General features: G+C 37.0%; 1 protein-coding gene across 3 annotated transcripts in view; it reads right to left on the bottom strand.

The window, feature by feature from the left end:
* Nucleotides 1-566: 566 nt before the first annotated feature.
* Nucleotides 567-27,765, bottom strand: part of Trhde (thyrotropin releasing hormone degrading enzyme) — a 361,503-nt gene continuing 334,304 nt past the window's right edge. Inside the window, exons 16-19 of one of the 3 annotated variants that reach the window (XM_075954299.1) lie at nucleotides 15,474-15,641; nucleotides 14,791-14,931; nucleotides 10,894-10,975; nucleotides 567-3,027 (exon numbers count right to left, since the gene is read on the bottom strand). In XM_075954299.1, the coding sequence (XP_075810414.1) occupies nucleotides 2,884-3,027; nucleotides 10,894-10,975; nucleotides 14,791-14,931; nucleotides 15,474-15,641 (535 nt within the window). In that variant the 3' untranslated portion in view covers nucleotides 567-2,883. Of the gene's footprint in view, nucleotides 3,028-10,893; nucleotides 10,976-14,790; nucleotides 14,932-15,473; nucleotides 15,642-27,765 lie in introns of those variants that run through there. The other 2 variants (XM_075954300.1, XR_012908617.1) reach the window with 2 other exon arrangements.

Here is a 27,765-nt window from a genome sequence, read left to right as displayed (position 1 = left end):
ATCACTTCATCTTCAAGAAGAAGTCAAACATGCATTGTGTTTGGGGAAGAATCAAATCAGCATATGTTAAAGTTATTGGTAATGGAATGAGTTTTACAAATTCATGGCATAACATTAATTGCCTTGTACTATATATGTGTGTGTGTGTATATAATGAAATACCCGAAAATCCAAATGTAATATATTTATCTTTAAATCATTTCAAACAAAGGGGATCAAAGCCCAGCAGAAGTGCATGCTACTGAATTTTAAGAAGTAAAGCCAGTGTTATAGATATCAGTCTTCTGAGTTTGAAATTGTGCAGTTTTTAAACTTTGAATACTACAAGAAAAATTATGAAAAAGAATGTGTAAAACTGGGGAAAACATTTTATTTATAAGTTACTTGGCAATAATGAATACCCAAAGTGGCATATAACCTAGTATTCTCTAATTAAAACAAAGTTTTACTGTTATACATATATTGGCACAGGAAATTTTTGAGACAAGATGACGAAAATTTTCTATATGTTGTTATTTCATGTAGATAATTGATTTGTAAAACACACAAGAGAGAAAGATAAAAACTCTAAGTAGAAAATATAATTTTATAGCTACATTTTACATAATATTCCAAGAGATATCATTGGTTATTTTATTATTTTGAAAATATTACTTATTTAAACAACTAAAAAAACCTTTAAAGCCCAATATAATTCCAACATTGAAAAGGTTAAATAACTGAAGAAAAAAATGTGTAGAGCAAAAATGCAATCTCAATGCCATTGGTACCACTATACTGTTGAACAAGTATTGTATGAGGTATAAACATTGCACATAAGTATACACTGAGGATTTAGATTATAGCTAAACCAGTTGTGTTCAAGGCCACTAAAATACTGAAAGAGGATTATGACTACTAACAGTGGGGAGGAAAACGAATTAAGAAAGCCACAAAACTCAAAGTTTGAAATGATGATTAACTTAAAGTAAAAATGTCATTACTCTGAATTTTCATTGCTTCGGGAAACAAAGAATATCGTACACACCTACCTGGGTCAGCTCTGTTCCATGGATGAATTTATCAGTGGTATAATGGGATATTTGGGGCCTTCATGACTGTATACTATTTATGAGCATTATGTTTTAGAACTTGCTCACTTCCAAGAGGTAACCTAAGTTTCAGATTCCACATTAAGCATGACCATGACTCTTTAACACCACATAGTACTTAAAATTCATGTATTTTAATTGAATGAAGCGTTGAAAATTGTACATGTAAGATTTAGCCATTAATTCCTTATTTTATAAGACTCAAATTTAGTTGTAATTTAGTCTATGGATTGGGAAATTGCTATTCATTTCTATGAACAAAATAATTCTAGGACTCCTGTTTTATAAATAATTTTCCCCAGCAGTGAGTGATGGCCTCTGAAACCATCATTTCAGTGATTTTCAATATTTGGAAGAGCTGAACATCACAAGAAAGTAGAAAGTGGTTTCACAATGGTTGACTCAATTATAGTGATTGTAAACAGTATTTTACAATGCTCAATTTAAAGTATGTAAAATTTGAAGCAAGTAACTGGCCTACTGGGTAAGAAAAACACTGAAATATAATTGCATTATACACAGCCATGGAAATGGCTCTTCAAAATTTCCTGGTAGAACAGGATCATTAATTCCCCCAAATTTGTATATTAACACAGCATAAAAGCAACTTTGTGTCTTCAGGGAGGGCACAACTGGCAGAAAAGGTCCTTAATGCTAACAGACCTGTTGAGGTATGGTTGCTTAATGGAGGATAGGAGCAATATACACAAAAAGATCAACACAGAGAGAGAATTTAACTCTGCACTACCTAAGATAAGAAAGACAAGGAAGCTATAAATAAACACTTTCTTAGTACCAATCGTTCTGAATTTACACAAAATTGGCTTATGCAATAGGAATGTTGATCAAAATAATGACAAAAATTGGTGAACGGCTGCCACCGATTAAGAGAATTTATAGAGTGGTTAGTTGACATATATATTTTGTTAGGATTCATCTTCATGTAGTTGACTAGATCATTCTTCAGGACATAGATGAAAAAGGAGTTAAGAAAGTGAGTTATAAAGTAGGAAGGGTAGTATTGGGATAAATTATATGAAACCTTTTCCACACATTTATAAAAAAGAGTTAAATTTCCTTTGATCTGAAGATATTCTTCACACAGGTGCATGTACAACATATTATATACACATGGAGCTTCCTTATGTACATATGCATATGTACATACTATCTATACATCTTTGCAAGTGTATACACAGCTGTCACTCAAAGAAAATGAGTTAGCAACACAATCATCATTGTCAGACAATCCAAGTGTTGAAACAAATGACACGGACTGTTTAGAGAGCTGCTTTACTCTCTGTTGTCCATGACTGAGAGTAGCATTCCCTTCTGAAGCTTTCACTTTCATCGCAACACTGATTGTCATAGATAATCTTTGTGCTTTCGCATAATGCCCATCCTGGATATACATATATTCACATACAACATGGGACATGATAAATAAGCATGCTGGAACACAGGGCGGAACCATAAATCCATGCACAAAATATTCTGGTTTTCCAAACGGACTGTAACATCAACATGCACCACTATCATATTTGGTCCTGAAGAGCAAGGAATGTACAGCCAGGGAAAGCTGATGCTTGCAAGAGTTTCTATACAGAGGAACATCCACCGGAGAAACAAATGTAGAGAGAATGGGACAAAGAAAAAGAACCACCACCCAAACCAACGACAACAACAAAACGTCCTCCCATATGTTTATCACTGAAATTCTGGCTATCCTCTTCATTCCACAGAAAGCAGGTCCTCTCAAAATTCTGAGTTGAGTTCTAATAGGTGATATATATTAGTGCCTCATGGCTTTTCCCAGCCATTGGAAGAGCTCATCTTGATAAAGCCTTTTCCAGCGCACATTGGCTTCCACGGTTTCCACAGCTCGTGAGAATGAGGCAGAGGCCACGCCGTCGTAGGTCTTCATGAAGTTCTTTAGCTGGAAATGGAAGTTGAGCATGGTGAATCTGTGTGTACTAATATGAACTCACATGGAACATACACGAATGAAAATGTATTTGGGGATGAAGTTTTACACAGAAACCTAGGACAAACTTGAATGAACGCTCTAGCTCCACTTGTTCTGAGTTATATTTAAAGGTCATACTCGGAAATACTGCACTCCAAATCTCCCACTGCCTTTTCTGTGTAGTGCTAACATATCTGGCATGTGGTTGTGATGACAGGACTTGACTATCTTACTTTTCACTTGAAGGCCACATTTGCTTAGCCTACTGGGTTAACTCAAGCCTAAGCAGATGTTCTCTAGGATGACATTTTAATATTTTAGGACCAATATCATGCTATGGGATAATGCTTTTGTACACTGTAAAGATTTTTCACTCATATTGGTTTAATAAGATGTTGATTGGCCAGTATCCAGGCAGGAAGTATAGGTGGAGCAACCAGACTAAGAGAATTCTAGGAAGAGGAAAGGCAGAGATGTAGTCAATAGTCAGACACAATGCTGCATTGAGAAAAGTTACCAAGGCATGTGTTTAAACATAGGTAAGATTTATGTGTTAATATACTTTGTAAGAGCTAGTCAATAATAAACCTGAGCTAATAGGCCATACACTTTATAATTAATATAAGCATCTGTGTGTTTATTTGAGGCTGAATGGAAGTGGGACCAGGCAGGACAGAAATTTCCATCTACAATATCTCTTCCCATTTGAATGGGGATCCTATGAAAGCAATGAAGAGTAATTCTGAATGAACAACACACTGATCACATCACCTCTAATTGCTGTTCTTAATTTAAATCACCCTGCCTTTGTACTTCCAAACTCTATTCTCAGATTTGTAGATTTGAGGCTCGTTCACCCATTTCTCCACGTGTGGCCAATATGTGAAAGATTTCTGTTTTCTTTATAAAACCAAAGCTTACATTTCATTGATTGACATAGTACTCCTTCATGAAATGGATTGGATCGGTAACATATTCATGAGAAAAAATAAATAAACTCTAGTGGAACGTGTTTGAAATGAGAATAAACACTGCAGGAGGTGCAAAGTATGCAAGAGTTAAAAGGTAGGACTGCAAAGAGGTATACTCCAGACAAGACACAGCCATTTCAATCATGAACGCACAGAGTTGCAGTTACTGGCAATTGACCTGTGAGATATTGGCCCCTTCATCAGTCATTCAGAGGTGGAAGGGATCTCCTAAGACCCTACACCTTACTGCTGAACTAATTGGCTACTATTAGAGCTATGAAATGAAATAAGCACTGTCTTTAGTTAGGCTAACCTCCCCCTCCCCTGCCCCAGCAAGTACTCCAAGCTCCAATAAAAAGCTATAAATCTAGGATCACACAGATGACCTTGGTTAAACTTAGTGAGTCACCAAATACAACAAAAAAGTCATGGGTGTAGGAAAGAGATTTGTAGAAAACAAGGATAGACAGAGGTTGGAAAGAGAGAAGAGGGTCAGAAGGAAGAGGAACAAATTTGTGAGGAACAAATTTAATTGATAAAAACACATCTAAAAACTAGGTTTTATCTATGGGTGACATGACTTCGAAATGCAAAGAAAAACGAGTATGTGGGCATTACAACTCCATTAACTCCAAGTGTAGTTTCTTGATATATTGATAGATAGCTGTAGAGAGTAGAGAGAACTGAGGGAGTAAAGTACTGAGCAGAAGTGTAATTTGATGTGGGTGCAGACCCCGAAACAAATTGTCCCATGGTCAATTGTCCAAGCCATTACCCATATGAATAATGAGATGCTACAAGTTTTTATTGGGAGTTTGAGTGTGAATGTTTATAAATCATTGATTAGTATGTGCAAATACTATGAACTGTAGTGTTTTCCTCTTGAATATTTAGAATCTGAGACTGGTTGCATGTAAAGACCTTCTACTGACCAACTAACCCCTCCCCTGTGCTGTATCTAGTAAACCAGCTGAGATTCCAATTTGTGGTGGAAGTGGTAGGTAGCAGAAGAGAACACCTCCTGATCCCAGCTTCCCTATACAGCATTACCTCACTGTCCATGGCTAGAGTTCCTGGAACCAAGTCACACAGAACACAGCAGATAATAAAATATCAATTTAATTTACCTATTAAAAATAGGTTGATGGTATGGTTTCAAAGACCAGGTCTAGTGACAAGGCAGGTTCAACACAGCAAAGAGCATCAGAAACTGACTGCAATGCTAAAGGTTCATTTTTTTTCTTTAAATAGAGAAAATGCTTAGTCATGTTCTAAAAATAAGTAGACTAGGACTTAAAATTATCTTCAGTGTCAAAAGATTACCAAAGTAACTGGATTAGAGAACAAAGAAGCTGAGCTATGAAAACTCGGTGATTAATGACATTGCAACCAACCAAACAGATCTAGAAAAGATAAGGAAGAGTTGAAACTTTTTAGTGCTTTGTTATCATTATTACAGATAGAAGTTCTTACTTAGAGAGTTCATACACTCTGAGAAGACTCAAGGAATTATTTGAAGATTAAGCATTAGCAGTTTCGCTTTTTGTTCTGTGTGTCTTAAGAGACTGGCAAGCAACCAACAATTACAGTGCTAACAGACAAACGTGAAAAATCAACTTTGTGGCAAGGAAACACTATGTGATGTAATTAGTGTGGGGTGTGATTCATCACCTGGGGGTGCCACATGAAGGCTCTGCCAGGAAGGAAAACACAGGGCTTCAAGATAAGATCCAAGCAGGAAAAGTGAAGTGTGGAGCTGTCGAAAATGCAGTTAATTCTACATCTCCAAATTAATTTGGATTTTAGTTCATGGACAGCTTGATTTGATTATGATGGTGTTGCTTGATTACTCAATACCCATGGACTTTCTGAAAGTTGATCTGAAAACTTTGGCAATGGAAAACCATATCACGGAATTATATACTTGACATGACATCAAAATCACTGTATGCTAAAGCAAGCATAAGATATTGAATACATAACTGAGAATTATTTTAGTATCATAAAATTAATGTACTGTTTGACTAAAATTATAGATATTAAGAAAAAGAGGTCTTGTCTTTTTCTCCTTGTTGGCTAGGTTCTCTGGTGTAGTGGACTATAGGCTGTTTTTTCTTTGTTTTATGTCTAAAAGCCACTTATGAGTGAATACATGTTATATTTGTCTTTCTGGGTCTGGGTTGCCTCATTCAATATGTTTTTTTTTTTTTTAGATCTAACTATTTGCCTGTAAATTGGGAGTGTGGGGGTCAGGAGAGAAGGTAGAAGGGGAGAGAGGGAGGAAACGGATAAAATAAATAACTCAATAAATAATAATTTTAAAAAGAGGAAGGAAGAATTGATTGAGAGTATGTATTTTTTGCAATTTCAAACCTTTTAGGCACTGCTCTGTACAAATATGTACAAGACACTGCATATACTGATTGTACGCACAAACACAAGCACATGAAATATTAGGATTATCGTTTGAAATTTAGTAATGCAGTGGTACATTTTCATTTAGACAGATTCTATGACCATTCAGCGACCAATAATGCATTTTATTCAATTTTAAATTGTGTGTTTATTGTAGAATATGACACCATAGTACATTAAATTAATATTACATGTCAAGGAAAAATACACTCACTTCTAAAAGTGTGTTTTTCAATATTGTTTCTAGGCATTCGTTGAAGATTCCCAATAATTATCAATAGTTCTTTGGCAAATTTCACTTACATAAATAATGTGGGATTCCCCTCTGTATGTTATGAATATGTTTTTATTACTATTGGGTTAATAAAGAAGCTGCTTCAGCCTATAGCAGGGCAAAATATAGCCAGTCTAGAAGAGATATAAAGAGAGAGTCGGCAGAGTCAAGGCGACGCTATGTAGCTGCCGAAGGAGAAAGACACCAGACACCAGCCAGAATCTGACTAGTAGGTCACAGCCTCATGTTGATACATGGATTAATAGAAATAAGTTAATTTAAGATGTAAGAATTAGCTGAAAATATGCCTAAGCTATTGGCCAACAGTGTTGTAATTAATATAGTTTTAGTGGCATTATTCAGGTGTGGCGTCTGGGAAAAAAGCAAGCTGTCTCCACCTACACATGAAGATGCTCAGGTCTCTTCCTGAAACAAGCTGAACGCTTGAAGAAAACTCCAACCCATTGGCTTGACCATGACTGGATCCAAAGTCAGATTGTCATGGAAGAGAACTCTGTAGACAATGTGACAGGTGGATCTCCAGAGTTTCATTTTATAAATTATGATTGATGTGGACTCACTTTCCTTGTAAGCTCAGGGATCCTGAGGGGACTTATGCATTAGAAGAGGAGCTCAGTCATCAGAGCATATCGGTAGCACTTTTTACAGTTGCCATAAATTGATCTTGTGGCCAGTATCCCTCAGTGCTGCTGACAGAGAATGTGTGCTCACAGCCTTCTCACGGGTCCCTGAGGGCCCTGTGGTGTCTGGCCAAGCTTCTCTTTGTCTGTGCAGGTTCAGCGACAAAGGCACTTAGCCTCCCACTCCGCTTATTTCTCAGGCTCTTTGCTATTTTTCTACCTCCATTAGGTTTTCTCATAATTGGGCTTTGAGATATTTATCTGTGATACTTTTACTTTGAATAAGTGTAGACACTTTTGTACAATAAAATTTAATAAAATTTTAGTGTTTTTCACATCCTCTGATTTTCGTAGCACAATTTCTAGGTGTGTCTATTAATCTATCTTCTAAAATTTGTTTAACATCGAAAAAAATCTTATCTAAACGTATCCTAGACTCTGGCATCACAAAGGACTTTAAGAGAGAATTGTGAAGCACAATATAATCTTGATAGTTATAGAACTAAATAGAATTAGCTATTCGCCTATTATGAAGTAAAAGACTTCACCCTTTAAGTTGTAAATGGAGTCTCTATGATGAAGAAGATGCATATTCTTTTACAACAGGGCTGTGTTAGGTTCATAGAAGAAAGAAATAGACATTAGTGAAAAAATCACAAAGGTCTCTGTGGTTCTATAAGGTTATGTTTCTGCTAGTCTTAAAAATTAAGGAAAGGATGAATTGCCTCATGCAGGAATATAAGTCAAATTGCTAATTCCTTATAATTAAGAATTAATCTAGTCTTAGGTGTCAGGACGGTTTGAGGGAAGGGACCATAAAACAGAGAATTTGTTTTTCTACTTAATAGTCACCAAAATATTGAAGCTAATAATGGTCATTAAAATATTAAATAGTTTTATTTTCAGGGGGCTGGAGAGATGGCTCAGCTATGGAAAGCATATGGCTCTATTGTTCTTGTAGTGGACTCCAGAGAGGTTCCCATCACCGTCCTCAGTCAGCTCTGGTTTAAGAGCCTCTGAAAGCTTATTCTGGCCTCCTGCACTCACACTAGATACCCACATACTAACATATACAAATCGCATAATTACCAATAAAAATATTAAAAGCAATGTCATAATTCACAAAGGTGCTGAGCCCCTTCAGATCTACAGGCTTAGCAACCGTAAGGTATAACCTCCAAGGGAAGACGTTGATCTTGCTTAACACTTTCTGCTTAAGAAAGGAGTGAGTGAGAACAGAAAGTAAGCCCTATGTCACCGTAAAATAGCATTCCCTCCATCTGCAGAAAATGGCTAGGTGGTAGAAGGCTTCTGGCAGAACAGCGAAACTGCAAAGTGAGAGCAAGCCAGTCCACAGTGAAATGACTCATTGCTCATTCCATGGAGAGCCTGCATTGTTCAGTTATCGCTTTGAAGATAATGGACTAAAAGCCACAATTTAGCTTCATTTTTGAAATCACAACTTTCATGATGGGGTAGCTTGCAACATTAAAAGGGCAATTAATTAAAGGATAAAGACAAAATGTGTAAGTGAAATGCAGAAAGAGGTTTGCATGTGATGAATTTAACTAAATCTCAACTTAAAACACGATTTTTGTGACATTTGTATGATCGAAACAGGAACTATATAAATGGTGGACATTGAAAGGAGGGATAAAGGTGAAAGAAAACCAGGAGATAAGAGGGAAACATGAGGAACAGGGTGAAAAAAAGAGAAATTTTGGCCTTCCTTCAATGTTTGTGGGGGTTGTGGCTACATCAATACTTTATTTTTTGATTATTAAATATTAAATCTAGATATTAAAAGCACTCGGTTTAAATGTAAAAAAATAATGAAAGCAATTATGATTTGCCCATGCCTTCTGTTTCCTCCGGGCACATAAAATTTCAAGGTCCCAATGAGGAGCAGACGGAGGGAGAACATGAGCAAGGAAGTCAGGACCATGAGGGGTGCACCCACCCACTGAGACAGAGGGACTGATCTATTGGGAGCTCACCAAGGCCAGCTGGACTGGAACTGAAAAAGCATGGGATAAAACCGACTCTCTGAACAATGAGGACTGATGAGAAGCCAAAGACAATGGCACTGAGGTTTGAGCCTACTTCATGTTCTGGCTTTGTGGGAGCCTAGCCAGTTTGGATGTTCACCTTCCTAGACCTAGATGGAGGGGGGAGGACCTTGGACTTTCCACCTGACTGCTCTTCTGTCTGGAGAGGGAGGGGGAATGGAGTGTGGGGAGGGGGAGTGGAGAGGGAGGAAGGGGAGGGAAATGGGAGGATGGGAGGAGGCGGAAATTTTTTTTCCAAGAAAAAAAATTCTCTTCATTTAGCTTTTTTCATTAAAAAAAGAAAAGTAAGAAAAATATTCTGGGATTTCAAAACTAAATCCTTCAGGGTTGAGAACACACATAGCTGGGGAAAGGCTGACATTCACATCACTGGAATCTGAGCTTTAGCTCAGCACAGTATTCCTTATGACAGATCCTAAGTTAGTGGAAGACATGCTCTCAGGAAACTGAGAAATATTAGAAGATGTGACCGACGAGCCAGGTCCAATGCCTCTAAAGGAATGCCAGTCCATGGGATCATCTGTGGGTCACAGCTTCCAGCCAGTCTCCTGTGAAAACTAATGAAACTAGGAATTTCTGTGCTAAATATAAGCTGTATGCTGTGGATAGCAGAGGAGAAAAAGGCAGCATCAATTATCATAACTGAATAAAAGAAGCTTTATTTGGTTATTGTTTTCCGGTGTGATTGATAGTCTCACTTCAGGTCCTTTTCTAGTACTGAGAGGAGTTAACAGGGGGAAAAGGGAGACACCTAGATGGCTTACATAGTGAGAGATACAATTGGGAATGGATAAAATAGATATTTCAGAATCTGGGCACAAGTTCATTAAAAACTCAAGCTTATTTTCATTAATAAAATTAATTTGTAATGGAGCCAAGCAATCTATCTTAGGCAAACTGTTACTTTCAGTGGGTGTTATCAGCAGTGGTGTACCTTCCTCAAATATGAATTTATTTCACTTAAAAGACTGGATAGCTGATAGCAGGCTACTGTGCCCACATAATCACTCAGACTTTTACTGTGTGCCTCAGCATCAAGCACAGTCCCTAATGGACATGTCGTCATTGGCATGGTCGTTAGTGAATGGTTTATAAACTGAGTTCACATAATCACTTGAAGAGCAGCAGCTGGATCTAAGAGCTCTGGGATATGTGGTTCCCAACTACAAAATTAATTTTCTTTGAGCAATCTACATAATTTTTCATAGTCATTCAATTCTGAATATGTTACATATTTCTTTGTAGGTAATGGATGAAGAAAATTAGTGTGTGTGTATGTATGTGTCATGCATTTGCACATGTGTACACACATGCATGCCATACATGTATCTTCATGTGCATGTGTGCATGTGAGTATTGGGAGTGTACGAGGGGCAGGAACTTGAGTGAATCTAATGCCTAGAAGTAGTTGAAATAAATATGTAATTTAATGTGTTTATATAAGAAGATTGTAACAAGACCTTTACCTCTTTAAGCTCCCCTTCTGTGTTAAGAAATTCTGTAACTCCGCTGATAAGTTTGGAATTCATAAATAATGCTTCTCCATACCTACAAAGATAAAAGAAAATCGTCTTAATGTCTATCTAGGTAGTAATTTAAGCAAACTGGCTAGAATAATTTTTGCAGTCGTTCTCAAAGGTTGCATTTACCATGACCATCAGTAATCACCAGCTCTCTGGGAAGTACTGGCTGCTCCTCTCGTGGGGGGGGGGGGGCAAGGAAGGACTCATTGCAGTGGGGTTCTACCACGTCCACCTAGCCTGCTGAACTGTTTCACAGACCTCCGAGTGTCACTGAGTCTGTCAAAGTCCAGGCCTTTAGAATTGGATTCAGGCATTGTTGTTCTATTTACAAGCCAAGAAAGGAGAGAGAGGCATCTATAAATGATCTAGTGTACCACAACCTAGATCATTGTAGGTTAGAAAGTCTCCCAAGAAAGGAATGAAAGCAAAACTTATTCAATCAGAACCAGTATGTCACCAGGATTCTGTGATCTGGCTAGTCATAAAAGATCTTGGAATTCTAATTAAACTTCAAAAACTGAGGCAAAGTTTACAAAAAAAAATACTTTCATAAAAGAGCATCAGTTACACTTATTAAATTTTCTAGTTACCTAAATATTTAGTTATTAAAATATCTAGTTATTTATTATATTCTGTAATGCTTGTACTATGAATGCAATTTCTTGACTTACGATTCCTGTACGATGTATATCTGTGAATGGCAAGTTCTCACTTTGTCAATTTGCCTCTACTTTGTTAAGGTCATCTATCACAGGTTTCATGCTCTTAGCACCAAAAATAACCAACAAGAAGACTGAGTTTTTGGAAGCAAAGATGCTGCCATGACTATTAGATGCTTTCTTTTGCTTCCCCAATTTGCTGGCTCTTCAGTACTTGAGTTGCTGAAGGACTTAGTCTTATCAGTTAAAGAGGGGATCAAATGGGAGGATTGCCATGATGAGAAAAGGACATCTTAGTCAAAGCAAATAGATGGAAACTGGTATTATAAACTGCTGGGTGCCATGGTGCGTTCCCTCAGTCTCAGCATTCAGGAAACAGAGGCAAGGTGAATGATGCAAGTGTGAGGATAGACTGGTCTACTTAGTGAGTTCCAGGATGACTAAGATTACATGGCAATACCAGCACAAAGAAGTAAGCTACCAGTCGCTTCAATACTAATACAAGTAATTATTGTGAAGGTCATATGGTCAGAAAAGTGGCTGACCATACAAGAAGAAAAGTCACTCCCTTCTAAGGGAGATCCAATCGTTTGCCTTTACACTCCCAGGTAAGGAAGAGTAGAACACAATCTCTCTCTCATACTTTATGTAGTTGAAGACCTAGACATGGAAAGAGATTATTCTCATTTAATGTAACTAGATATAGCATTGATGAAATGATACACAGAATTCAGAGACGGCCTAGAGCTCTTCATTGTAGCAACTGCATATACATGAGTACAACGTTGTTCTGAGAATGAAATGCCAAGTGGAAGCGTGGCATAATCAAAGGCAAGTGAGTGTGAAACTGCCTGGTAAGTGAAGACAGCTGAAATCAATGGGCATCAGAAGGGCCTGAGCTGTGAGACTGGGTCAGAGGTAAAGTCTTGAGAGGTAAACGGAACACACCCCATGAAGCTCCTATGCTTAGTGTGGCAGAGAATCATGGGTGATTTCATAGAAGGGAGATAGCAACATATTTTAGAAGGTTCTGGAACATGGATAGATAGATAGATAGATAGATAGATAGATAGATAGATAGATAGATAGATAGATAGATAGATAGATAGATAGATAGGGAGATAGAGAGAGAGAGAGAGATAGATAGATAGATAGATAGATAGATAGATAGATAGATGATAGATAGATAGATAGATAGATAGATAGATAGATAGATGAAAGATAGATAGATGAAAGATAGATAGATAGATAGATAGATAGATAGATAGATAGATAGATAGATGAAAGATAGATAGATAGATAAATGATAGATAGATAAGATAGATAGATAGATAGATAGATGATAGATAGATGATAGATAGATAGATAGATAGATAGATAGATAGATAGATAGATAGATAGATGGAAAAGTGTGGTCTAAGATTGAGAAAGATGGAAGACTTTGCTTTAAGACTGCTGGTGGGGAAATAAAGAAAAACAAACAAGCATGTGGTAAAGAGGTAAAGAAGTGGTGTCAGAAATAGCAAGGAAGTCTTCAAGAAACATTTAGGATACTTAAGAGGACCTTGAATCTGTTATTATATATGGCCAAGGAAGGAGGATGTCTATACCCTTCCAGTTGTGTGACTTGAGCAATTGGTGAATACTTATCTGACTTACCAAGAAGAGGAAGACATGTGTGAAATTATAGGCTCCAACATTATAGGTTTGGTTTTCAAGCACACTCCACAGGGGACCACAATGTGAATAGTTCTACTACATGGTAACGTCAGGTGAAAGGTGTGAGTTAACAGAAGTGATTCTGGGAGCAAGAGAAGCAATGGGAGGGAGCATATGACACCTAAAACCAGAAGGAGCCTGTAAAGTAGAATACAATATCCTAGACAACCCTTCCCATGCGCTCCGATGTTCAAGAACTAATAGGAAAATCGGAACTGATAAAAGCACTCCTTGTGAAGAGAAACAGAACTATAAATTTGGACTGAACTCTCAGTCTTTCTACCTTTTGAACAATGGTCATGGTTCTGAGAGACAAAATAAGCATGCTGAGAAACAGAGGAAAGAAATAGTAGATGTGCGGATAACACTGAGCTCTGGTCTATGAACCAATGAAAGGTTGGTGTGTGTGTGTGTGTGTGTGTGTGTGTGTGTGTGTGTGTGTGTGTGTGTGTGTGTGAAAACTCATATGTATTCATTTCACCTTCCTGCCTGCTACATGACACATTATACACACAGTGGCAATGCAAGCTCTAATCTTCCTATCATTCTACGATACGAACTGCAAACACAAAATGTCACTGTGACTTGTAGGTATACCAGCAGTTTCGGGACAATGAAGCAGCTATAGACAGCAATGTGTGTAACTGTAAGAGCACATTCTGATGAACTTGTTATGCAAGGGTAACTGGTAAAGGACTGAAAAAACACACAATAGTTTTTACATCAGCTTTCAAGAGACCAAATGTTAGGTCTGCTTACTATCTGGGAAAAAAAAATTCATGTTGAGGAGTAACATGCAGCATTTACTCGCTCCATAATAGATTTAATTTTAAAATACCATAGAGATTATCAGAGGCATAAATTAACATTTATTATAATATATTTAAATGTATAATGAAATATTTTCTAAAATTGAAGCTGAAGAATTCTCACCACGAAACAAGATATCCTGAGAATTAATTCTACAGCAGCTGGAATAATACAATGATCCAAATGATTAATGAGACTTCTCCGTATCACTATTTTATTGAGGTGTTTTATGATATTTACATTTAAAGAGAATTTAAACCATTCTACAAGAGTAAAGTTCTTTGTTGGAATTGCATTTATATGTGATTTATGTTTTTTCTATAATATATACAGAATATACAAGTTTTATGAAAGGATTTCAACTACATAGAATTTGATGAATTTCCAAGTCAAGTTGCTCTGCTAAATAATTCTTAGTCTTTCCATGCTTTCCCATTAATTAAGGTTATCAATCTTTATTAAATGAGAAATTTTAGAGACATGATATAAAATCATCATAAATTTCAAGGAATGGCAACAACTATCTTTGCTGAATATTATAAAGTCTAATTTTATCATTTAGTTCACAGCTCTAACAAAAACCTTGGGTATCTATTCCTCAAACGTAGGCTTTCATTTATTCATTCAGGCTTGAATAGATTATAATCTCTACCTGGTATTTAGTATTTTCCATTTGTCTCTGAAAAACTTCCAGGCGAGATCTCGACCATGTGGATTTCTGGCTACATGGATTATGACATCAATTGCATCTTGATCCAACACCACCTCAGAATTCAAAGATAGATTTAGAAGCCTATAACGATAAAAGTGTGGATAAAAAACTTTTAGTCTAAAAATGTAAACACTTTATAATCTTAAATTAAAAATTTACAATTTAGTTATATTCTTCAAAAATACTTGAGTTAAAACTTTCCCAGTGAATAATTACAGAAAAATTTCTGTTTAGAAAACACCGATAAAATTCATAGCACTTTCATGAAATACACCAATTAAACTCCAATAAAATCTATGGAATGGGAAAAATCAAAAAGCTTATTTGTTGATGCAACTCCACTCTCAAATTCATCACATTAAATATTTTCTTTTACAGTGGAATATTTTTTCAAACACATATAATGCTTTATAAAATAATTAGTTATAAATCATGTTATCTTTCAAGTCAAGTTACTTTAGTCATTTCACCATGTAGGTTTTTTTCTCTCAAGAAAGATGTGTTCTATAACACTGACTTTTACAATACTGTATATTCAAAGAAATAAAATCAATTCCAGAGCATTTTAGTTGTAGATGATAACGTTCATTACAAATACAACCTGAGAAATTGAATGGACTCGCCTATTTAATAAATTCCTGTCATCGCTGCAAGTTAGAGCCTCCAGTAGTATCTTCTTCTCCGAAACTGCAGTGGTGGAGTGGAATTTCATCCAGATGAACTCCCAAACATCCTCATCCAGCAGCGACACTCCTGTGCAGTAAACGATGTCTCGAACATTCAGTGGTATTCTGAGGAAGCAACCCATGGTGGTTTTCTGTTAATCAAAAGCTTCAAGGTTTTCAAAATAAAGACCAAAGTTGCTTTCCTACAACCAGCTATCTAAAAGATGATTTGCTAATTACATATCTCCGAAAACAATGCAATACTATAGAGTAATAATATCTGAATATATTGGTGACTAGAAAATAAAATCAAGTCTTTTATTCCACAGAAGGTTTGGATATAATTTTTGTTTGCAGCCAAAAAAGTCATCATTTAAACAAACTAACAACAAAAGCCTTGTTAAAGAACCAAAAATTGTTGATTGCCTTTGGTGGGTTACTTAGTCTAGGGTTAGTAACCCACCTGGCAGTCAGTTATTCCAGGGTCCTGGAGAGGCACTATCTGTAAGATATGAGCTAAGAGAGAGGAAGGAGGCCATGCTAGGTTTGTCAGAGCCTCCGTTTATTAGAGATGGGGTATAGCTTATATAGGGTAAAGAGTTGGGGGATGGGCACAGTGGCCTGGGCTCTTGCCGTGTGGTTCACGTTGGTCACATGGTCCGAGTTGGTCACGTAGGCAGGAGGTTATCTTCGGTCAGGTCACTGTAGGCCAAGAAGTCATGAGTTGACACACCTAGTTCCCTAGATAGTTTGGAATGTGGGGTGGGTTCCGCTAACAGATAGCTCTCCATCAACAGCCAATTTGGGTGTGGGGTAGGCTCTGTCAATAGAACGATTCCTAACACAATTAGGGGTGTGGGGTTCCCTGCAGACTTCCCAGGGTGATTGTTCCTGCAATGATTTTAGGAGGAAATTGGCTCCTGACAAAAAATGAAGTCCTTTATATTTTAAATGGCATTCATTGAATACCTATCTGAAAATTTTCTTTCATAATAGATACACTCAAAACGTTAGTTAAACACTAGTACGGTTAAAGCAGTATGGGAAAGCAGATGAAAGTCTGAGTGTCTACTAGAGAGGAGATAGGACTCCTTCCCAGTGGTTCTGAAGCACTTCTCAAAGGAGAAAACCCTTTCCCTCCACAGTGTTAACAGGCAAGTTTATGTTCATCTGTTTTTTAAAAGGTAAAAAAAAAAGGTAGTAGATGGCTAATTTATTGGAATAAAAGACAACCATTTAATTTTAAATTGTCATAAAATATCTATTAAAAATAATGTGTATGCGTAAGGGTATGAGTGTATATAACTGCATTAGACTTGTGCAAAAACCTGGAGAGATAGGAAGAGGACATCCGGTCCCTTGGAACTGAAATTACAGGTTGAGAGTCACCTGAGCTGATTTCCAAAAATTGAACCCAAATCAATTCTTCAAAAAGAACAGAAAGTTCTTTTAACCATGGAACCGTTCCTCCAGCACTAAGAAACTTTCATGTGACTAGTAGAAGGGTTAGAACCTATGACCTTGGTATTATTAGCACCACACTCTAAACTGAGCTAACTGGATGCCCTTACATTTTTATATTATTATCTAGAAGTAATTTCCTCAATCATTATAAATGCAGAATCATAAATTTAATGATAAACAATAAGGCATAACTAACAAAGACCTTTCCACTATTTTATGTAGTTATTATAAAATGATAGTAAACTATAACATTGACTACAAAATAAAAACTTAGAGTAAGAAAAATGAGCATGAATTTAGTTAGGCTTGGCAACTCATGAATTATAAACTTGGAAGTCAGCTTGCTCACAGTGGTGCTTCACGATACACCACATTTCCTGGCTTTTTAAAATATTTCTTCTAAGAAATATTCAAAGACTTTTTAAAAGCTGAAAAGTGTGCATCTCTTTCTGTAACATTCATTAGTCTATTAGTTACAATTCCCATTAATAATTTGAATGTGACTACATGGATTGTCTTCTCCAAGTCACGAGAAGAAACATTTTTTTTAAAGAGTCAGAACTTCTGTTTAAACACTGGTATGGTTAAAGCAGTATGGGAAAGCTGATGAACGTCTGAATATCTACTAATAACGGGATAGGACTTCTTCCCAGTGGTTCTGAAGGGCTTCTCAAAGAAGAGAACCCTTTCCCTCCATAGTGTTTGCAGGCAAAGTTTTATTCATCTGATTTTTTAAAAGGTGAAAAGGAGGAGGAGGTTGGCTTCACAGCTTAATTTTGCTTTCTAGCTCAGTCTGGATCCCAAATAGAAACTGTCAACCAGAGCTTTCCGGTCATGAGTTGGTGACAAAAGATTCCTTCCTTTCTGTTTATGGTCAGCTTGCCACAATGTATACTTAAATTTATGAAGAAGAGTACTACTTTTTAGGGAAATCATATATTATCTATCTATTTATTTATCTATCTATTTATGATTTTTTGAGACAGTCTTTTTCTATGTAGCTTTGGTACCATCCTGGAAGTAGCTCTTGTAGACCAGGCTGGCCTCAAACTTACAGAGATCCACCTGCCTCTGCCTCCCAAGTGCTGGGATTAAAGACATGCATCATCACTGCCCAGCGAAAGTAATTATTCTTAATAGGTATAATTTAAGATCAGCTGAATGTCTTCAATGAATCAGCTCTTATAAACCAGGATGGGTCTTCTTTCCAAATACAATGAGAAGTAGAAGCTAACATTGTATGACTGCATGACTTTGACCAAGACATTGGTACAGAACTTTGCAAGTAAAACCCAAAAAAACCTCTAGCATGTCTACTGAAACCACTAATCACCAATCAATATTAGATGTTAGAAACAGTTTATTTACCAAGAGAAATTCATTACGATATTGAAAGTCCAAAGATAAGATGAGAACAGAGCACAGTAAGTTGGAATTTCCATTGCTACAGAACTAGCAATATTAAGCATTCCCTAAATAAAACTACAAAAATTGGAGAAAAGAAATAAAATTAAGCAGTAAATGTTTAACTATATTCCCTAGAAATTTCACGAATATTACACTACAGCCACTTGCAAAGCCTGTTTCATTATCTTCTAGAGGCGTCTACTGGCTAAGTCAGTGAAACTGTGTAAGACATACTCACACAAAGTGAACACATGCTTTGACCATGACAACATCTTACAGACGTTCTAAAGAGTCATCAGATGCCAAATATAACATTTTGTGGAATGCCATGTTCTGAGTTATTCCTTTTGTAGTCTGTGTCTGAATTATTTTTGCCAATATCTAATGTCTGCATTATATCCGTGTCATCAACTACTTTTTATAGCAGAAAGGACTCTGGGCAGAGAAGGAATATTTTCTACCATAAAAGTATAGTTATTTTCCACTATTGCTAGAAGTCTTAGCTGGGATCATCTTTCTGAATTCCTGGGAGTTTCCTTGGCACCAGGTTTCTTCCTAACCCCAGAATGGACACCGGTCAAGATATCTCTTGCGTTATTCTTTCTGTCCATTCCCATCACAATCTGCCCCACCTGATCCCTCATGTTCCCAGACCGCCACCTGCTGCCCACCCCCAGTTTACCCAGGAGACATCTATGGGGGGCCCTGCCCCTTTCTGAATGGAGACTACAGAGGAGGAGTGGATGGAGGGGCATAGAAGGGAGGTGGGAAGATATAACAGGAGGAGAGGAGGTTGGGTAAACTGTGGTTGGCATGTAAATTAAATGGAAACATTTAATAAAAATAAATAAAATACAGATATTTGTTAACTTTGTATATGCGAGTCGGTTCTACCTTAGAAATGAATGATGTAATAGTTTTGATGTATCTGTGTATAAATTCCTTGGGATTCATTGCATTCTTGGTCCTTAAACTCCTTGGGCCTGCATGCTCATTTCCTCCTACCGACTAAGGGAAAATCAGCCACTGTATATTTCAGACAAAGTCCTGGTCCCTATTCTCTGTTTTTCCCTCTTGGTCTAGAGCAGAGTTCATGTTGGTCTGCTTGGTGGCTTTCTCAATGTCCCTTCATCTTTCTTCACACTTTCTCTTCCCTGTGAATCTTCTCAACGATAGTTACTTCTCAGGATCTGCCTTTGGTTTGCTGATTCTTCTGATTGCCTCCATCTGCCGGTGACGCCTTCAAGTGAATTGCAGTTCAGCTGTTCGTTTCCATGCCCTATTGGTGCTTTGAAGTATTTTAGTCTTTCTTGAAATTCTGGCTCTAATTTCAATTTCTCTTAGCTCGAGTGAGCAAGCGCATTTATGACGGTGATTTTGCACTGACAAGTAAACAATCAGATCTGTTTCATTAAGGAGGATTTTTCTAGATGTCTCTGCTTAGTTCTTCATTTTCTGGCTCCATGATTTATATGGGTTTTTCACACCCCACCCCTCATTGCACGAGTCCCTAGAGAAGCTTCATACAGGAAAAGACCTATATAAACTGGCTGGAGATTCTGGAAGGTCTCTACCAGGCAGATCTTTCTCAGGAAAGTAGCAGATCGCTGTGGCTTTTGTCTGCTTACTCTATGCTGAACTAGGAGAGAAACTGATGTCTAACAGTCCAATCCACTGTCTCCATTTTCCCGTAGGTGTCTGGATCATGTTAAATGCCTCAGGAGTCCATTTCTGAAAAGCCTGATGCTCTCTTTGGAGATAGAATCAGAGAATCTGAGGCATTGTGTGCACAGACTAATGCTTCTCCCAGAGGGAAGCTAATGGTTGGAATCCCCACCTACTTTGGATCTCTATTGACCAGTGGGGAAGGTACTTGGCACTTTCATTTTTATGGTTATTTTTATTACATTATACATTTTTTTGCCCTCCTCCCTTCCTTCCCCTCCACCTCTACCATCTCCCATAACCCCCATGTTCCCAATTTATTCAGGAGATCTTGTCTTTTTCTCCTTCCTATGTAGATCCATGTATGTCTCTCTTAGGGTTCCCTTAGTTGTCTAGGTTATATGTGGTTATGGACTAGAGGCTGGTTTTTCTTTGCTTTATATCTAGAAGTCACTTATGAGTGTGTACATATTATATTTGACTTACTAGGTCTGAGTTACCTCCCTTAATATGTTTTTTACTAGATCCATCAGATCAAAAATTGATGGCAGCTTATGCTAGAGAGGATGTGGGGTAAAGGAAAGCTCCTCCATTGCTGATGGGAGTGTAAACTTGTATAGCTGCTTTGGAAATCAATATGGCGATTTCTCAGAAAATTAGGAAACAATCTACCTCAAGACCCAGCAAAACTGCTGTTGGGTATATAGCCAAAGGATGCTCAATCATACCACAAGGTCATGTGCTCAACTATGTTCATAGCAGCATTATTTGTAATAGCCAGAACCTGGAAAAACCTAGATGCCCCTGATCCCAAGAATGGATAAAGAAAATGTGGTACATTTACACAATGGAGTACTACTCAGTGTTAAAAAAAAAAATGACATTTTGGATTGTGCAGGTACTCTGTGCTTTCTAGTCCACAGCTGGCTCTGAACTCTGTGGGTGGTTAACCTCTCTCAGATGTATCAGAACCCTTAAGACTGGTGAAACAGATCATGCAAGACCAGTGCATCTTTTAAGAGTGCACCATTGTGAATCCATAAGCCTAACCAAAGAGAAATTTCTATGCCAGTATGACAAACGTGTAATTCTCTGAGTGTTCAGGTGGGCATGGATGTCATCTCTAATGTCTTCTGAAATTTTGTTTTTAAGCAGTGTTCAGCATGTCATTTTTCAGAAATACTTAGTGTTGGCAAGACTGGATTTCTAACAATAAACCTTGTGGTTACCAGCACTGTCATATCTGGGCACTCACAGTGTCTGAATAGGAAATCTAAGGACCTACCACATAGAAAAAAATGTCATACACAGAACAATGAAAAGAAGCCTTGAGAAAAATCCAGCAATAAAAGTTCAGGTAAGATGATAGATAGGCATTACTTAAGTTTCCTGGGCAGACCTTTCAAATAAAAGCTACATAGAATGAGAGAAGGGTCTATGTAGAAAACTGCATCTGTACATCAAGATAAATGCTCAAAATATGGATGGGTTTTGGGTCTGCCTTCAGTCCTGTCACAAGTTGCCAGTCTCTCTGCACATAGTACACATATCAGATTTGATGAAGAAGAAAATGAAACACACGTATGTTTGAATAGATAATCTAAAAGCCTGAAAAATAATCTTCAGTCTCAGGAACAAACACCCCAAGTCTCAGGAAGAAAATGGTTTAATTAGCAGATACCAGGAGGTATCATTGCATATATCTCCTCCAAGAGTAAAGACAGAGCTAATTAGCCTAAGCACGCTGATTTTTCTAGCAACTCTCCCCAACCCATCAGTTTTTCACTTTTTTAGCCATTCACCAGATTAAAAAAAAAAAATCAACGTATAGTTCACAAGATCAGTCTTACTCATTACTGAATAAAACAAGATTGGTAAGAACTGGTTATGCCAGGGGGCCTTCAATTCCCGATGACTTCTATTGTTAATGAAACCCCCCTTTGTTTCTAAATTTGTAAAGATGTTCTAATAACATTTTCACAAAATGATTGCTCTGGGGACAGTTTAAGATCTCTTTGTATAAACCAAAGTCATTAGGAATAAATGAAAACGCTCTTTTGTTTGTAAAGCATTATCTAAGAGACCACAGAACCCATAGTTATGAATGGTAGAAGTGAGTCCTGGGAGACAGTGGATATCAAGATTACAGGGATCGGGAGGCCCTTCCTAGTGAACATGAAAATTGTTTATGAAGATGTGAATATCCCCACAGTCATTTCTTTTTAACTGCTGCATCAGAAGTAAATCTTTTAATGGGATTTTATCTGCTGGGAGTAAAGCTGTGTTTGGTTTTCTTTTTTTCTTTCTTTTTTTCCTTCTTTTTTTCTTTCTTTCTTTCTTTCTTTCTTTCTTTCTTTCTTTCTTTCTTTCTTTCTTATGGTATACAAGCATGCACAGCAAGCAAGCCTCACCTAGTTACCTGATGGAAGATGAATGGGGTAAGGCTTAGCCAAAATGAAAATGCTATTAGCTTTCTCAGAGTAGAAACAGTATGGAAATGATCGCCTAATTAGTGTAACTGGTGCTCTGGTTTTCATTTCATTCTCATTTTAAATAGGATTATGTCAGAGTTCATTTGCGTGATAAAAGTTTGTGAACGCCTGGAAGTTCAGAATATCATTATGGGACCATTTATTTTCACATTTCCATGATATGCTTAACGGCAAGTGCTTGAAATGCTTTGGAGGTAGACGTTAAAAATTAAGTAGGAGAGAGATAAAGATATTTCTTTCAGGTTAATTTTTTAAAACTAAGTTTAAAAATAATAATGGTAGTATGACTTTGATGGACCTGCCATAACAAAGTATTATAAACTAGGTTGCTTATTAAGAAGAGATTTCTTTCTTATAACACTGAATACTTAAGTTTATGACCACCAACCATCAGGTTCAGGTGAGATCCTTCTTCAAGTACATACAATGCTGCCTTCTCCTGTGATCTTGACCTGGCAGAACGGGGGCTGGAGAGCTCTTTGATCTTGTCTTTAAAGAGTTTACACCGTGTAATCTCTAGTTCATTATATAATTAATTTTCAAAGGCCACACCTTCTAATACAGTCATTTTGGTAGTGAAGAGTTCAGTATATATGAAGATTCAGTCCATAATAATAATAATAATGAGATTAAGTCACAGTAATTTGATACTTTAATTATTTTATTAGAATTGAAATGTGCAAATAAATAAATGGCCAAAGGTTTACTAGCCAGACAGCCTCATAGGTCCTTTCCTCTCTTTGGCAAACATTGGCACTGATGGATACTGGGGAAATAGAAGTTATTGTTTTCAGTTGGGTTATTCCAGGTAAGCCCACAAAAGTCCAGTGAGCACTTGCACATTCTTTCTCATACACACTACCCTGACTAAACTCAGTGGTCATGAGCAGAACAGAGACATAAATATTGCACACAACCCTGGTTAAATTCAGTGGTCATGAAGCAGAATAAAGACATAAATAATGAAGAACGTGGGGAAAAGAGCTGTAGAGAGGATGGCAGATTGTAGGGGTAGGAAAGAGATCAAAGGTGGGATGAGAATAATCACAATGGGTTATGTATATGGATGATATTGTCAAGGAAGAAATTTAATATAATATTTTAAATAATACAACATGTTTATCTGTGGGGGAAAATACTGAAGGAATACACAGGAAAATATTAACAACATTCTTCTTCAAGGTCTAAGTATCATAGGCAGGTAGTATTTTTGATAATCATAATTTCAAGTCTGGTAATTAAATAATTTTGCTGCTATGTGGGAAATAAGCAAACATTTAACTACATTTGCAAAGACAAGTCTACTCTTATTATGAGAATAAAATATATGCCATAAGGCTTCTATATTCAGACATAATATTAATATTTTAAATGCTAAAACTTAAGCCATCTACCAAGAAACTTATATTGATTGAAGAAAAAAAATAAAACTTGAAAAAATAAAACTTTTTATAATTAATAAAGCTATTCATCTATCTTTGCGTGGGTTTCCTAGAACTAATTTGGCCGGCTGTTTGTTTCCAGTTGGGGTGAGTCAAGGTCAATGCTTAGGGCTTCGTTTTTCATCCTAATTGGACAGGGCTAAAGTCCAAGGGTTCTAAAGTCTCTTCTGGCTCTGTTAGAACAAGAATCTTTTCATTAGTGATCATATTAACATTGAAATGTGGATTTAATTATTTTCAAAGACAATGAGAAATATCGCTCAAGAGAGCCCATCTGAGAACACCACTGCCTCTCAGCGGAGGTTCACATGCCATCGATAAGGAGTGGGACCCAACATTTAATTAATTTTAATTAATGAGCATTGAATTCATTCTTTTGAAAGAGTGTCTATGCACTCTACAAAAGAACAGATTTGGTTGAAGCCTCATTGTCAATATTCCAAAATTTGTGCCTTAGAAAGTGTGTCTTCTCTTTTGTTTTCCAGGACTGCCAGTTCATGAAGTTAGAGCACCCTGTTAAAAAACGGCTTGCTTCTGTACAGGTTGACCTTTTGCATGGTGTCCTCTGATGCCTTCCTTCTCTGTCATAATTTCTCAGTCTCTTCTCTACTATTGTGAACATCCACTCTGAATAATCTTACAGCTGCTCAGAAGGAATCTGTGAATTTGCACCTAAGTGTCAATGCACTCATCTGGGAAATGGAGATAAGGATACCTGAGAGGGCTCTTATGTCGGGGAAGTGAAATATTCTCCATCCAGTACTTAGCACAGTACCAGTGCATAGTATGATATTGGTGTGGATTTGATTTCTGTGGTGTGCATGGTGCAGTACTGAGAACAATAAAGAAACTCACAAAATATGTGGACTTGCTTCTTCCTCTTTATTTCTAATATTGGTGTGTGTGTGTGTGTGTGTGTGTGTGTGTGTGTGTGTGTGTATGTGCGTGTCCTTGTGTCCACATACATGTGTAGGTCAAAGGACAACCTCAAATAGATGTCATTCAGCTTGCTCTTTGATGACTTGTTTGGGAGATAGCAGCCTTTTTTCCTTGTACTCACCAACTAGGTTATTCTGTCTGGAATCTGCCTCATCCATCTCCCTAGCACTAGATGACAAGAAATGAACCACTATGCCAGGCTTTTTTTAAATATAAGTACTGAGGATCAAATTAGTGTCCTTGGTCATACACTGCAAGCATTTTACCTACTTATTTCTAAACATAATCCCAATTTTTAGGATAACTAGTAGCCAACAAATATGCCTATCTTTGCCAAGTGATTAATGGGACTTTTTAAAAGCAAGCATAAATATTTTTAAATGATTAAAGCAAAAGTTAATAGTTTATTTTTTAAGTGTCAAGTTTAAGGCAGTCACATAAGATGCATTTTATAATGAGCTCCTCCTTTCTGGACATTAGCTAATCAATTATGATGCCCTTGGGAATTTGTGTAAGAGCTCTGGCACCCGAGAAGGGTGCTGGATTTAAGTATCTCTTAAATGACCCCAGCAGAGGGACAAAATCCTGCCTGTAATGTTCAGTCAGTGACAGTGTAAAGGACATTAGGTAGCAAGACCATTAGTGAAGCACCTTCACGTCAGACACAGAGAGACACAGCTCTTGAAAATTCTCTAGAATCATGTCCTGTGTTCAGGACATGATTATTCCCAGTGAAGCATGAGTATAACAAGAGGAATACAAAAAAAATGGAACAAAGACAAATCAGTCCACAAATAGTCTGCAGTGCCCTTTTACCCAGAAGAACAATTGTGAGAAATCCTGGGGGTGAGGAGAACAAATATGTTTAAGAGATCTGAATGTGTACTCAGCTGATGTTCAAGACTTCTTGAAATTTCAATTTTGCATGTCTCAAAGTGGTTTGGGCTGATCTTTCTAGATGAAAAGATAAAAGAGTTGTGACTGGTGGCAAGGTTTTGAATTCTTCACAGAGTGACCATGCTTTAATATAACCATACTCCTTCTGAGAGGACTTAAAAATTAAAGGAAAGCTTACTTTGAAAACGTCATTTACTTTAAGTTCAAATAAAACATACAAAAATATTTTAAATGTTTATGCTATATATAATGTGGGATTTTTTTTTCTCTTTCTCGCAGGGAGAAGGGTGATGAAAGCTAAGTATGTTAACATTTTATAAAACGTCATCTCTAATCAAGATACTTATAGATTGTTTACATTTTGAGGTCTTTGTCCTCATTTTTTGTACATTTGTTTACAAATTATTTAATATTCTGACAAAGTTTTAGTCTTTAAGTTATACAGGTATTAATTGTTATAGGTCAATAGCTGTTCATGTTTATTGTACATACAGTCAGATCAATTAGGTTCTTTAGTTATATAGAGATTATATTATGTCTAAATAGGTAATCTTCAACCACTTCAAAGATCTATGGAGATAGAATTTAAATAACTTAGGGTTCTGTTGACATGAGACATGATGGCATCTGACAGTACCAATCTATTCCTGAGAGAATGTTGAGCACCAAAGACACACTCCACTTGGAGTTTGATTTCTTGGCAAAATTGGCCTTTGGACAAGGAACTGACAATGCCTCAACTACTGACAAGTTCCATGATGTCCAGAAATGGATAAGCAGGACTGTCAAATCTTGCCAAGACAGGGTAAGGTAGTATGGAAAACTTTCCGGCCTCTAAAAGTGATCTGTCAGTTATGTTAGGCCTTAGCCGAAGTTGATTGCTTTGACATTGCAAAAAGATACTTTGGAAGATTGCTCATGTAGCTAATTGTCTCTGGCATATAGTGCTCACTTTGGAAGCTACTTGATTATACTTCCTGCCTGCTCAAGTAATATTATCTCCCTTCTCAGGCCTTCGATGGGGTTGAAGATTAAATAGTCATAATGACTGTATTCTTATGAACTAGCCAAGCTATTTCCTATATGAGACTTAGACTCCATAGGCTAGAATGTTTATTAAAACATTTAGCATATGTCCCTTGTTTAATATTGTTTATGCTGGTTGTAATTCTAATTATACTTGATACATGTTCCTAGTGTATATAGTTTTATATTGGGTTTGGAACTCTATTATTTAAACAAAAGAAGAAGGTGCTGTGGGAACACATTTTGCTCCTTCATCCAATAGCCTTTAAGATACCAACCCACTTGGGTGTTGTCTCTTATACTGTAAAAGCACCGGTAACCTATGCCTGCTTTTGCTTCTGGCTCCTGCTTCTGGTTGCTAGGCTCTGTTCCTGTTCACTCAGAGGACTGTTGTAAGTTTCCCCTTTAAATAAATAACCCTTTTATTATTCATAATTCTGAACTGGTGTGGGATTATTTTATGACTTATGTCATCAAGGATTTAAAGATGTTCTGTTTCCCTTCTACTGGACTTAAACTTACCCCACACCACCAGAAATCTGAGAGCAATGAAGGTTAGCATGTCACATCTTAGAGCCCCTAGGCCTGTCTTGTCATACAATCAGAATCAACTTTCTTCCATTTAAGATCACAAATGCCCCATAACAAAAGTAGAAAAATTAAGTGTTCTCTGATGACTCACAAAACAGGGAGCATCAGGCTGTTAATATAAATAGCTGTAAGAACACAGCATAATAACAGCATAATTTAAAACATAACATTTATACAGTTGTAGCCGAAGTTGTGAAGGGGCTGATAAATCACCTTATTTATAGAATTTTGGATTAAAAATGAGGCAAAGTGTTTCCTGAGCATCACCTGCTTATTCTGCTCATCTGCATGTCCCAGTTAAGCATGTGAATGCTTTTGTCATCTCTG

Source organism: Microtus pennsylvanicus, chromosome 20 (assembly GCF_037038515.1).
Source record: "Microtus pennsylvanicus isolate mMicPen1 chromosome 20, mMicPen1.hap1, whole genome shotgun sequence".
NCBI classification, from domain to species: Eukaryota; Metazoa; Chordata; class Mammalia; order Rodentia; family Cricetidae; genus Microtus; species Microtus pennsylvanicus.
Note: the sequence above shows the minus strand (reverse complement) of the source record. Positions and strands in the feature narration are given on the sequence as shown.